This window comes from Dipodomys merriami, unplaced genomic scaffold, assembly GCF_024711535.1.
Source record: "Dipodomys merriami isolate MVZ:Mamm:240054 unplaced genomic scaffold, mDipMer1.0.p SCAF_4, whole genome shotgun sequence".
Classification (NCBI taxonomy): Eukaryota; Metazoa; Chordata; class Mammalia; order Rodentia; family Heteromyidae; genus Dipodomys; species Dipodomys merriami.
The window spans coordinates 63,940,492-63,953,687 of NW_027205603.1; the positions used below are offsets into that span (position 1 = coordinate 63,940,492).

The 13,196-nt window shown below is 38.9% G+C and overlaps 1 protein-coding gene across 4 annotated transcripts in view; it reads left to right on the forward strand.

Moving 5' to 3' along the window:
- Positions 1–2,949: 2,949 nt before the first annotated feature.
- The window catches only part of Vps13b (vacuolar protein sorting 13 homolog B), a 515,578-nt gene continuing 505,331 nt past the window's right edge, over positions 2,950–13,196 (forward strand). For 2 of the 4 annotated variants that reach the window (XM_069991130.1, XM_069991132.1), the window contains exons 1-3: positions 2,950–3,421; positions 3,828–4,003; positions 10,057–10,200. In XM_069991130.1, coding sequence (XP_069847231.1) covers positions 3,857–4,003; positions 10,057–10,200 — 291 coding nt within the window. In that variant the 5' untranslated portion in view covers positions 2,950–3,421; positions 3,828–3,856. Of the gene's footprint in view, positions 3,422–3,519; positions 3,645–3,827; positions 4,004–10,056; positions 10,201–13,196 lie in introns of those variants that run through there. The other 2 variants (XM_069991133.1, XM_069991131.1) reach the window with 2 other exon arrangements.

Genomic DNA, 13,196 nt, shown 5'->3' on the forward strand with positions numbered 1-13,196 from the left:
AGAACCCTTAATTGGCATGAAGTGGTAATTTATTATGGCTTTGATTTGCATTCCAACAATGAATAATAATATCCAGCATCTTATGCCTATTAGCCTTTTATCTTCTCTGAAAAAGTGTCTATTCATATTTTTTGTCAGTTAAGTTGGTTGACTTTTGTCAAAACTTCACATAATTCCCTTCTCAGAGATATTGTCAATATTTTTTCTATTCTGTGGATTGTCTTTTGACTCTCTTGATAGTGTACTCAAATGTTCATTTTTTTTCCTTTTGCTGTTAGACCATTATCAACTCCAAAATCATACAGATATGTCTATGCTCTCTAAAGTTTAGCCCTTTCATCAATTTTGGGGCAGCATTGGTATATAGTGTGGAAATGAGGTACAATTCCATTCTTTTGCAGTCTTCTCAGTATTAATTGTTGAAAAGTTTGTTCATTCCTCATTGAGTGATCTTGTCATATATGTCAAAAATCAGTTGACCATACATAAGAGGGTTTATTTCTGGCTCTCAATTTCTTACTGGTTTATTTATCTGTTGTTATTCCAATGTCACAGTTTTGATTAGTGTAGTTTGAGAGCAAGTTTTGTAAACAAAAATGAGAGATCTCTGACTTAATTATTTTGCAAGACTGCATTGACTATGTTGAAAGTCTTATTCCTAGAAATCTTTTTGTTTTTTAATTATTATTATTATTATTTTTTTGGGTCCGGTCGTGGGGCTGAACTCTGGGCCTGGGCACTGTCCCTCAGCTCTTCAGCTCAAGGCTAGTGCTCTACCACTTGACACAGTGCCACTTCCCGCTTTTTTCTTTTTGCTTATGTGGTGCTGAGGAATTGAACCCAGGGCCTCATGCATGCAAGGCAAGCGCTCTACCACTGAGCCACCTTCCCAGCCCCATTCCTAGAAATCTTTTTTTTTTTTTTTTTTGGGTCCGGTCATGGGGCCTGAACTCTGGGCCTGGGCGCTGTCCCTCAGCTCTTCAGCTCAAGGCTAGCGCTCTACCACTTGAGCCACAGCGCCACTTCCGGCTTTTTTTTTCTTTTTGCTTATGTGGTGCTGAGGAATTGAACCCAGGGCCTCGAGCATGCAAGGCAAGCGCTCTACCACTGAGCCACCTTCCCAGCCCATTCCTAGAAATCTTAAGATGGGTTTTCTCATTTCTGAAAAAAAAAGGAAAACCCAAACAACTAAAAGACCAAACAAAAAATGGGATTTTGATAAATTCAGTTAATCTGGGAATTGCTTTGGGTACTACTGACATACTATTAAATCCTTCTACTCATAAACACCTGCTTTTGCTTTCTTATAGACATAATAGTTCTATTTTCTTCTAAAAGGTCTGGGAGAGATATTTTTTGTCTTTTCCAGCTGGTAGTGACTGTTGGCATTCCTTGACTTGAAGCTACATCATTTGTTGCTGCCTTTATGGTTCTATTGCCTTCTCCTATACCGTCTTTAATGTCTTGTCTTTACCTTTCTCTCCTTCCTCTTTCACTTCTCTGAACTCAGGCTTGCTTTGTAAGCAAGCTCCACCACTTCAGCCAGGTCTCCAGTTCTTTTGCTTGTTTTTCAAAGAGGTTCTTACTTTTCCTGGGCCAGCTGGTACCACATCCACCTACTTCCACCTCTCGAGTAGCTAGGATTACAGGCATGCTCCATCATGCTGGTCTTTTCTTTCTTTTTTCTTTTGGTTGTTGTTGTTTCTCTTTTTGTCCTAGAGGAGGACTAGAACTCAGTATCCAAAAGCTTTTGCTTTTTGGCAAGTATACTACCACCTGAGCCATGACTCCAACTCCTGGGTCTGTTTTTTAACATAAGGTCTTGTTAAGCTTTTGCCTGGGCTGGACTGCAACCTTGCTCTTCCCTGCCTCTTGAGTACCTGGAATTACAAGCATGTACTTCCACACAGCCTGTTTTACTTTTTTTTTTTTGCCCCTGGTACAGGGCCTCATGCTTGCAAGGCAGGTAGGTATTATACCACTTAAGTCACATCTTCAGTTCTCTTTTTAGTTGTGTTTTTGTTTGGGACTGACCTTGGACTGCAATCCTCCTAGATACACCTCTGGCCTAGCTGGGATCACAGGCTTATGCAACCACACATAATTTATTTGCTGGTCTTGTACTTTGATGCTTTTAATTTTTTGTTTTCCAAGGAGCTGGGATTGCAGGCATGAGCTACCACACTGCACTTTGCCTCATGTATTTTGATTTACTAGGCAACATGTAAGGTAATGTAAGCTCTGGGGATGATGGTATGGTTCAAATGGTAGAGGGCTTTTGGTAAGTGTGAGGTTCTAAGTTCAAATCTTAGTACTGCACATAAGCACATAAACGCACAGGCAATGTATTATATTATTAAAAAGGAATTACATTTATTTGCACTGCACAATGGAATATAGGCTGAAAACTACTAATTTTTGAGACTTAAAAGAAAAAGAGCCCCAAACCAGCAGCCAGGTAATTTCCCTAAGCCAGGAATTTGGCAACTTTTTTTTTTTTTTTTTTTTTGTGTGTGGCTGCAAGAGAAAAATGGCATATAGAATTAAAAATGTCAAGCATTTAAATGTCACTTTTTTTTAAACATCTCAGTCACATACCCACTCCTACTTATTTTAAATATCTAAATTATCCAGCTTTTGATTAGTACGTCACACAATGAAAAGTAGGCCCTTCTGTTTTCTCTAGAGAAATGACAGGACTTGGAGATTCTTGTATAGACTACTGAGGGCTTCCACAATTATAATTTTATTTACAACTTCACACTCACAGTCACGGTTTCAACTCCTTTGCTTGGCAAGTGAAGACATTTTCACCAACCTCAGGTCTAAATTCATCGCCCCTCCTACCTGTGGCCTACCACCACGGACCTAAGTTCCTCTCCCCAGCTCATTGCGCAAGGGAAGCAAGAAACCGCTTGTTTTTTTTCTTCAGATTTGGAAGAACTAGAACCGTTTTCTCATTCGCACCCGGATCCGTGGCATTCGTAGCTTCGCCACCCACGCCAGGGCGGCCACCTCAGGAGCCGCCGCGGGGAGGGCCGTGGGAGGCCTCACTACTCACTTCTCCGAGAGCCACTTCCGGATCTCCGGTGTCTCCACGTTATCGGTCCGTCCCCTCCCCCGGGCAATTCCGAAGAGCTTCGTATTAGCCCCGAGTGGTGGTCCAGGCGAGGTTGCGCCGGTGGGTTAGTCGGGCGAGACGGCTCCCAGGAGACGCAAAGAGTTGACGTTCGGGCCCGAGTGAGCCATTGCGACCTCGGAGTGGGAGAGGAGCGGCTGCGGCGGCGGCCGGGCCGTTTTTTCCTGAGCACCGAGGCAGGCACACCCGGAAGTCGCGCTGTACTGGAGTGGCGCTGCCGTCCCCACCGCCCCCGCCGCCGGGCGCGCGCGCCAGGTACCGCGAGGTGGAGGAGACGCCACGGTACGCCTCAAGCGCGCGTGTCGGCAGAGGCCGCGTCGCCGCGGCGGAAGGGCCCGGACCTCTCTAGCTCTAGCCCTGCCGCGGTAGCTTTCCGGAAAGGCGGAGGGTCTGGCGGGGTGACTGGGCTGGCGAAGGGCCGTGGCGCCTGCCGGGTCCGTCTCCCACCCCCGGGGTCCCCGCTCGCCTCTGGCTGCCACCTCCTTCTCCCACCTCACCTGGCCAGGTGAGGCGCGTAGAATTGGTGGAGCCCGGGGAGCGCTCGCGTCGTTTCTGCTTCTGGGAGGAAGCCAGCGACCGCGTTTCGGCCTTTCCTCCCTGAGGCGTGCTGTTTAATTTTAATGTTTGTCTCTTCGCCCTGCACTCGCGATTCAGTGACACGCAGCCTTGCTGTCTCTACCCATTTCAGCGTCCGCCTGTGCCTCCCGACCCTGCAAGATGCTGGAGTCCTATGTAACGCCCATTTTAATGAGCTACGTGAATCGCTATATCAAGAACTTAAAGCCTTCGGACCTCCAGCTTTCTCTGTGGGGTGGAGACGTGGTTCTCAGCAAACTCGAGTTAAAGTTAGATGTCCTGGAACAGGTAAGCTGTCTAACTGTCATGGCCGGGAAACATTTCCAGTCCTTCTAGGCACGGTTCGTTTCCCATGCTGTGACTTGCTGCAGAGAAAAACTAGACGTGCTTTGGCTTTTAGCAAGAAAAACGTCATTTTCTTGCTAATGTGTTCTATGCTGATACACATTGTCAAAATGTCCTATGAAGCTGGAGAATATTACTTGTGTATTTTGGGGCAGAGAGATTAAGGTCAGATTTTGAGGAAAGTTCTGCCTTCCCTAAGAAAGAATCCATTCCTCATGGCATTCTCAAAGAATTCTTTAGACACTGATTGAGAATGACAGTAAAGTTGCAAACTTCTTTATTCATCACTTTTTAGTTTCTTTTAACATGTGAATCACTTGATACTAATGAACTGTAACTTGCAAAATTCATGCATTCAGTAACTCATGTAGAACATTTACCAGTAACATATGCCAAATCATTCTCTTATGTTTGAGGATTCGAGATAATCTGTGAATTCTTAAGAGTCAGAAATCAACTATGTTCTTTAGGAAGTATGGGAAGAATTAATCTGATAGTTTTTGTTACCAGTGTTTATGTTCTATTTTCACCTGTTGCAGAATAATCTAGCGGTAATAACAAAAACTCTTGGCTCCTTCCTCATTCTTTACCCAAGGTTACGTGAGTGTTTTAATATATTCATTTAAAAATTTTAAATGAGCATGAATCTTAAGTGTAACAACATAGTTTTAAAATTTATCATATCTGTGCATCTACCATCTAGATCAAAGTATTTCCTAGCACCTTAAATGACTCTTCTGTGCACTTTTGTAACCAATACTCTCTTCTCGTAAAATAGGAGACTGCTAATTTGATTACTATCAAGATAGATATCTCTTACCTGTTCTTGAGCCTCATCAAATTTGAATCATTTCTCTTTGGCTTTTTTCATTTCATGTTATAGATGTGATCAGCTCGTATTCTGCTTGAGCAGTATTTCTTTGTTATTGTATTCCATTGTACAAGATTCCACAATTTACTTATCTACTTTCCTATTGGTGGATCTTTGGCTGTTTGTATTTTTGACTATTATGAAGAGCGCTTCTGAATGAACATTCTTATATGTATATTTTGATGTATATGTGTAAGAGGTAGGCATATGTTCAGCTTTAATATATATTGCCAAGTGGCTTTTCACAGTAATTGTATCATTCTTACTGCTGTTAGCAATATTTGTTATCTTAATTTTAACTTTGCTGGTAGGTATATAGTGATATTCCATTTTAATAATTCTTTCTTTTTTATCATATTGGGGGTTGAACTGAGGGCCTTCCTGCTATTAGACAGGTGCTCTAGTTCTGAGTCATATCTCCTGCCTTTGTACATTAGTTATTTTTGAGTTAGGGTCTAGATTTTTTTCCAGGATTGTAGTTCAGGATTTTCCTATTTCATGATTACATGGAATATGGATTGTGGCCTGTTACCACAATTTCTCTCAATGTCAGCCTTCTGAGTATCTAGGATTATAGATTTGATCTACCTTGCCTGGCCTCTTGTAATTTGTATTTGCTTTTTGTCTAATGACTAATGATAAATACCTTTTCATATGCCAGATATGCCAGTTGACTATTTAGATGTCTTTTCTAAATTCTGTTTTATGCCTTCTTAAAAAATTGGTTTTTCTGTACTTGCTCTTTCTTTTCAACTTGTATTTTTTTTTTTTTCTTTCTCCTCTGGGGTCTAGGGATTGAACCCAGAGACTTGCCATCTACCTTAACTCTGAACTAGTTTCCTAACAGGAGTTTTTTCTAATATCTGCGATCTTTCTAGTATCTGAAGTGTTGTTTGCCACATCATAGCCTTGTGGCTTGTCCTTTACTTTCTTAAAAGTATCTTGATGAGCACAAGTTTATAATTATGTTATCAAAGCTTGTCAGTCTTTTACTTTATGGTTAGGGTTTTCAGGTTTTGATTTTTCCTTTTTATTTTTACACACTTTCTGATAGGTTCTTTTGGATTGTCTGTGTAAACATCTGTAAATGATATCAATTTGACATTTTCCTATCCAATGTATTTACCTTTTATTTCTTTTTCTCCTATTATCTCATTTACCTCTGATATAATGCTGAATATTTTTTTTTCAACTTCAGTTGGAGTTAAACACTATACTATAAAGTGTGTTAGGTGTTAATAACCTTTATTAGGTTAGGGACATTTTGTTCTATCCCTAGTTTTCTAATGAATTTAAAAAAAATATTGAATAGGCATTGAATTGTATGAACTATTACACTTAATAAGTTCATAATGTTTTTTCTTTTTTGTTAATGGGGAAAGTTGATTTTTAAAATGTTAAACTCTTTGCATTTCTGGGCTAAACCTCAGTTACTATGTAGTAGTCTTTTTATATATTGTTGGATTTTATTAGATTTTATGTATTTCTACTGCATAGAAATATTTTCATTGTATAATTTGAATATATTTGCAAATTATATAATCCTATGATTTATTTAATTTCTGTCTTGTGGCAGTACTGGGGTTTGAACTTAAGGCTTCATGCTTACTGCTCAGGTTCTGTATCACTTAAGCCATGTTTTCAACCCTTTTGCTTTAAGTCTTACTTTTTGCTGGAGCACAGTCCAGGTGGAGCAGTGTGTGCCCACGACACCCAGTGTTTAATTTTGTGTGTATAAACACTGGGACTTGAATTTAGCATTGTTTCTAAGGCAAACACTTTACCACTTGAATAATTCACCCTAGTCCTTTTTGCTTTTAATTACTTTTTTGAATAGGGTCTTGCATTCCTACTTGAGCTAGCCTATATTCACTTCTCTTTTTTATTCCTCCTGCATAGCTGGAATGATAGGTGAATGGCTACTCTGTCCAGCTTTATTGGTTGATATGGAATTTTGCTAACTTTTTGCTGGAACATTGATCATTGATCCTCCATAACTCTTATCTTCCAAATAGGTGGGATTATAGGCAAAAGTCACCATACCCCCATACCTAGCTTCCTTACTAAGTGGTGTGTGAGTGTGTGTGTGTGTGTGTGTGTGTGTGTGTGTGTGTGTGTGTGTGTGTGTGTGTGTGTGTGTATTATGTGTTTGCTTGTCCTGGGACTTGAACTCAGGGCCTGGATGTTGTTCTTGAGCTGTTTTGCTCAAAGCTACTGCTCTACCACTTGTACGGTCCACTTCTGGCTTTTTTTGGTGCTTAGTTGGGGATGAGAATCTCATGTACTTTCTTGCCCCGGCTGGCTTTGAACTGCAGTCCTCAGAACTTAGCCTCCTGAGTAGCTAGGATTTACAGATGTGAGCCACCTGTGCCTGGTCCTTACTAAGTTTTGATGATCAGATATGTTATCTTTTAAAGATTATTTGTGAAATATTATCTTTTTATAATTTATAGAAAAGATTATATATGATTGGTATTACTAGTTTTTCATGTTATTGTCAAAAATATGTAGAACAGGGCTGGGAAGTTGGCTCAGTGATAGAGCGCTTGCCTTGTATGCCTGAGGCCCTGGGTTCGATTCCTCAGCACCACATAAGCAAAAAGAAAAAAGTCGGAAGTGGCGCTGTGATTCAAGTGGTAGAGCGCTAGCCTTGAACTGAAGAGCTGAGGGACAGTGCCCAGGCCTAGAGTTCAGGCCCCATGACCGGACCCCAAAAACAAAAACAAAAACAAAAACAAAAATGTGTAGAACAACATATTCCCCTTAACCAATTTAAATGTACAATTCTGTGGCATTAATTACATTCATATTGTTATATAGCCATAACTATTATCCATACCCAGAACTTTTTCGTCTTTCTCAACTGAAACTCTGTGTCTACTAAGCTTTAACTCTCTATTCTCCCCACCTTCTACTAATCATTTGCAGCTACAATTGTACTTTGTATCTTTATAAATATGACTACTCTAGGTACCTCATATAGGCAAACTCATTGCATATTTACCTGTTTGTGACTGGCTTATTTCTCTTCTCTCTCCTCTCCCCTCCTCTCTCCCTTCTCCTTTCCCCTTTCTCTTCTCTCTTCTCTTTCCCCTCTCCCCTCTCCTCTTTCTTTCATTCTTTTTTTTTTTTTTTTTTAATTCTTTGACATGGGATCTCACTGTGTAGCTTAGGTTAATTTTGAACTACATTTATTTATTCTTAAAATTAGGTCCTTTACTCTCAATTCTCATGCCTGGTGCTTTACTACTCGAGCCATATCTTCACTTCTGGTATTCCACTAGTTATTGGAGGTCAGAAGCTCTAGGATTTATCTTCCTGCATTGCCTCTGAATCTTAGTTGTCTGATCTCAGCCTCCTGAGTCACTAGGATTAAAGGTGTGAGCCACTGGTGTCTGTCTTGTTTAGAACTCTTGATCCTCCTTCCTCAGTGCACTGAGTGCTGGGATTACAAGCATATACCACTACCCAATGTGTCCTGTTTCTTTCACCCTAGACTGTGACTTCCAGGTTCCTCTTTATTGTAGTATGTGTCAGCATTTGTTTTGAAGGATTAAGAATATTTCATTTTATGAAATACCACATTTTGTTTATTCATTTATCTTATTATACTTGGCTAGCTTCCATCTTTTGGTTGATTGGGAATAATTATTGTGAATAATGCTGACATGAACATATGTGTAAAAATATCTTTCAGATTTTGCTTTCACCTTACTTGTATACATACCCAAAAATGAAATTGTTAATTGTATAGTAATTTTACGTTTGTTTGAGGGGCTCTGATACTGTTTTCCACGGTAATTGTACCATCTACAATTCCTCTGAGCAGGGCACAAGGACTCCAGGTACTCTATATCCTTGCCAACACTTACTATTTTCTATTTTCGTGATAGCTATTGTAATGGTTATGAAGTAGTATCCCATTGTATTTTTAATTTGTTTTTCTCTTATGATAAGTGATGTTGGGAATCTTCTCATGTATTTTATTATTTCAATATTATGTTTAGAGAAATGTCTATTTAAATTCTTTGTCCTTTAAAAATTTATTATTATTACATAATTGTACAGAGAGACAGAGTTTTCATTGTAACACGTCCATTGTCCAATTTTTGAGTCTACCATTGAGGTATGAATTCTTTATATCTCAATTTCTTTATATATATATATATATCAATCTCTTATTAGATACATGATTTGAAAGTACTTTTTCACTACTGCCTTTGTCAGTAATTTCTACCCTTTTGTTCTTGAGTGATCATTATATTCTTGTTGAAAATTATTTGGTCATGGGTGTAAAGGATTATTTTGCTGAAAATTATTTGGTTACAGGTTTATTTCTGGACTCCCAATAAAATTCTTCTGGTCTCTATATTTTCCTTTATGCCAGTATCACACTGTTTTGTCTACTATAGCTTTGTGGAAAGTTTTGAAATTAGGAACTATGCAATTTTTGCTTTCTTCTTAGGTTTTTTTTTTTTTCTGGTCCTGGGACTTGAATTCAGGACCTGAGTGCTGTCCTTGAGCCTCTCTGTGCTCAGGGCTCGCACTCTACCACTTGAGGCACAGCACCATTTTGGGCTTTTTCTGAGTAGTTTATTGGACTTTCCTGCCCAGGCTGGCTTTGAACTGAACTAAAAGTTTGATAAAATAATTTGATAAAACTATAGATGAAACTATTTGTATATATTATAGTTACATATAAATATTGTGATAGAGTTTGATCAAACTGTATTGATCAAATTATTTAATATAATTTATTATTTGATTATGTTTGATAAGCTGTAATTCTCAAAAAATTTCGTGGGGCTTGAACTCGGGGCCTGAGTGCTGTCCTGAGCTTTTCAGCTTACGGCGAGCATTCTACCACTTGAACCATAGCACCGCTTCTGGTTTTCTGGTGTTTTTTTTGGAGATAAGAGTCTCACAGACTTTCCTGCTCCAGCTGGCTTTGAACCATGATCTTCAAATATCAGCCTCCTCAGTGGCTAGGATTACAGGTGTGAGCCACTGGCGCCTGGCTCAAAAATTTTTTTAATGTGAGATTATTCTTTTAAAAAAGGAATTTGAATATTACAATAGAAATATTAAGCACTTACAAATTTTTATTTATGCTTTGTCTTTTAAGGAACTGAAATTACCATTTACCTTTTTAAGTGGACACATTCATGAATTGAGGATTCATGTACCATGGACAAAACTGGGTTCAGAGCCAGTGGTAATTACCATCAATACAATGGAATGCATTTTAAAACTAAAAGATGGAATACAGGTAAGATAGTATGGAATCTAATTGTTTATGGTAACTAATTTTAATAGTTATTATATTTGACACTTCCTTAACTTTAATATGCCATCTGTCATATAAACCTACATACTTTTTACTAACAAAGCAACATAATCATTTACAGAAGAGGTTTGGATGAAGCACTAAAAAGAATGTATTAGTTGGGTGCTGGTGGCTTATGCCTGTAATCCTAGCTACTCAGGAGCTGAGCCTTTCTGCTCAAGGCTAACACTCTCTCATTTTGAGCCACAGCTCTACTTCCCATTTTCTAGTGGTCAATTGGAGATGAGTCTCACGGGCTTTCTTGCCCAGGCTGGCTTTGAACTATGATCCTCAGATAACAGTCTCCTTCCTAAGTAGCTAGGATTACAGGTATGAGCCACCAGCACCTACCTATATTCTTCTTTCTTACAACTACTTTCATTATATTCCACAGGTCTTGGTGTATTTTCATTTTCTCTTAGAAATTTTTAGATTCCCCCCCCCCCATTAGGTTTTTGATGACTTATTGGTCATTCAAAAGAGTAGAATTTAGTTAGTTGTTTGGAAGATAACACATTATTAAGGTTTGGTTTAAAAAACATATATTGATATAATCCATAGTATCTCTTTTTGTCATGTATAAGCCTGAAATTTATGGACTGTGCATACCAAACATGGCATAAAACAGTTCGATGAAAAAAATTTTTTTTTCAACTTATTGAGGAAATTTTAAAATGCTGTCATTATTGGAAGCTTATAAATTCTGTTATATTTGTTTTACCCTTGAGATTGTATCCCTCCCATTACTTTTTTTTTTCATTTTTTTTCCCTCCCATTACTTTTTATGCTGTAAATGTATTATTTTTATTTTTCATAGTGCTAAGAAAGTAAACATTTGGCTGGGCGCTGGTGGCTCACATCTGTAGTCCTAGCTTTTCAGGAGGCTGAGATCTAAGGACTGTGGTTCAAAGCCAACCTGGGCAGAAAAGTCCCCATGAGACTTTTTTTTTGTGGGGGGGGGTCCGGTCGTGGGGCCTGAACTCTGGGCCTGGGCACTGTCCCTCAGCTCTTCAGCTCATGGCTAGTGCTCTACCACTTGAGCCACAGTGCCACTTCCAGCATTTTTCTTTTTGCTTATGTGGTGCTGAGGATTCGAACCCAGGGCCTCATGCATGCAAGGGAAACGCTCTACCACTGAGCCACCTTCCCAGCCCCGCCATGAGACTTTTATCTCCAATTAACCACTCCAAAACCGGAAGTGGCACTGAGCCTCAAAGTGTTAGAGCACTACCTTTGAGTAAAAGAGAGCTCTTGGACAGTGCCCAGGCCCTGAGTTCAAGCCCCAGGAAGGATTTAAAAAAAAGAAAAGAAAGTAAACATTTGTATCTAGAGAAGTAAGGAAACCTTTAGTTTCATGAGGGAGTTCCTTACAATGTTATGAATGAGTAGAAATACGGAGTTGTAATAGAAATGCCAGTGTAACCTTAATTGTAGTATTCGGTGTGTTGGACACTACAATTTATTTGTGTAAATCTTGCAGAGATCATCTAGTTTTGAGAGTTTACAGCTTGCTGGCGGTTCCAAATTTTCTCTTTTCTGCTGGTTTTATGCCATCCCAATTGTTACATGGTATTAAAGATAATGAAAAACATTTGATAACAGCTTCCAGAGAGAGAGAGAGGGGGGAGAGAGAGAGAGAGAGAGAGAGAGAGAGAGAGAGAGAGAGAGAGAGAGAGAGAGAGAGAGAGAGAGTGTGTGTGTGTGCTTCATTCACAAACTCAGTTTGCCAGAGTTCTCTGGATTTAGGCTTGATGATTGTTGTTTTCTTTTCTTTGAACTTGCTTATTTTGCCCTGATTAGTCTGGCAATTTCTGCTTATTAATTTAAGTGTTTTACATTTCATGTCATTTTATTTCTTTTTTATTTATTTTTTGTCAGTTGTGGTGCTGTCCTTTAGCTCTTCAGCTCAAGGCTAGTGCTCTATCACTTGAGCCACAGTGCCATTTGGGCTTTTTCTGTTTATCTGTTGCTGAGGAATCGAACCCAGGGCCTCATGCATGCAAGGCAAGCACTCTACCACTGAGCCACCTTCCCAGCCCCTCATGTCATTTTAAAACATTGCCTAGTGTCTTTTTTTGTGGTCTGAATTTTGTTCCTTTTTTCCTTGTCTTCTTTTGGATTATGTGGTCATTCTGTTATATCTGTGGTTTTGCTTTCTGTGATTTTAGTTACTGGAGGTCAGCTGTGGTTTTAAAATATTAAATGGAAAATTCTGGCAATAGGTAGTCATAAGTTTTTATATTACAAGTCATTTTGAGTAGGGTTATGAAATCTCTGGGCATGAATAATTATTTCTTTGTTCAACCTATGTGTTATAAGTGCTGCTTACTGCTTAGTCACTTAGTAATGACCAGTTATCACATGGCCTGTTTTTGTTGTTTTTGCAGTGCTTGTGTTCAAATTATCGTATTTTAACAATGGCCCCAAAGAACAAGAATGATGCTGCTGAAAATTTTATTATATCAATTTATAATTATCTTATTGTTGTTATAAAAGTTAGTTTTACCCTGCATAATTTATAAATTAAGCTTTATTAGAAATTATAAAATTATATATGTATAGGTACACACACACACACACACACACACACACACACACACACACACACACACACACACACACACACACACACACACACACACACACACACACACACACACACACGACTTAGAACGATGTTTCCAATTACTCAGCAAAAAGCTGAACAGTTTCAGGCATTCCCTGAAGACCCTGGAATATATCTTTTCCATAAGAGAATGGTTATATTTTAGCCTTCCATTTACTTATTATTTTTATTAGCTCTATCTTTTATTGTTTTTTGTAGACCCATGGAATATATACATATAAATTATCACTGCCTACTCTCAGTATTATATCTCTTCACAGGTAATGGATCATCCCTTACATTAGTGTGCTTACAGCAATATAAACACTATACT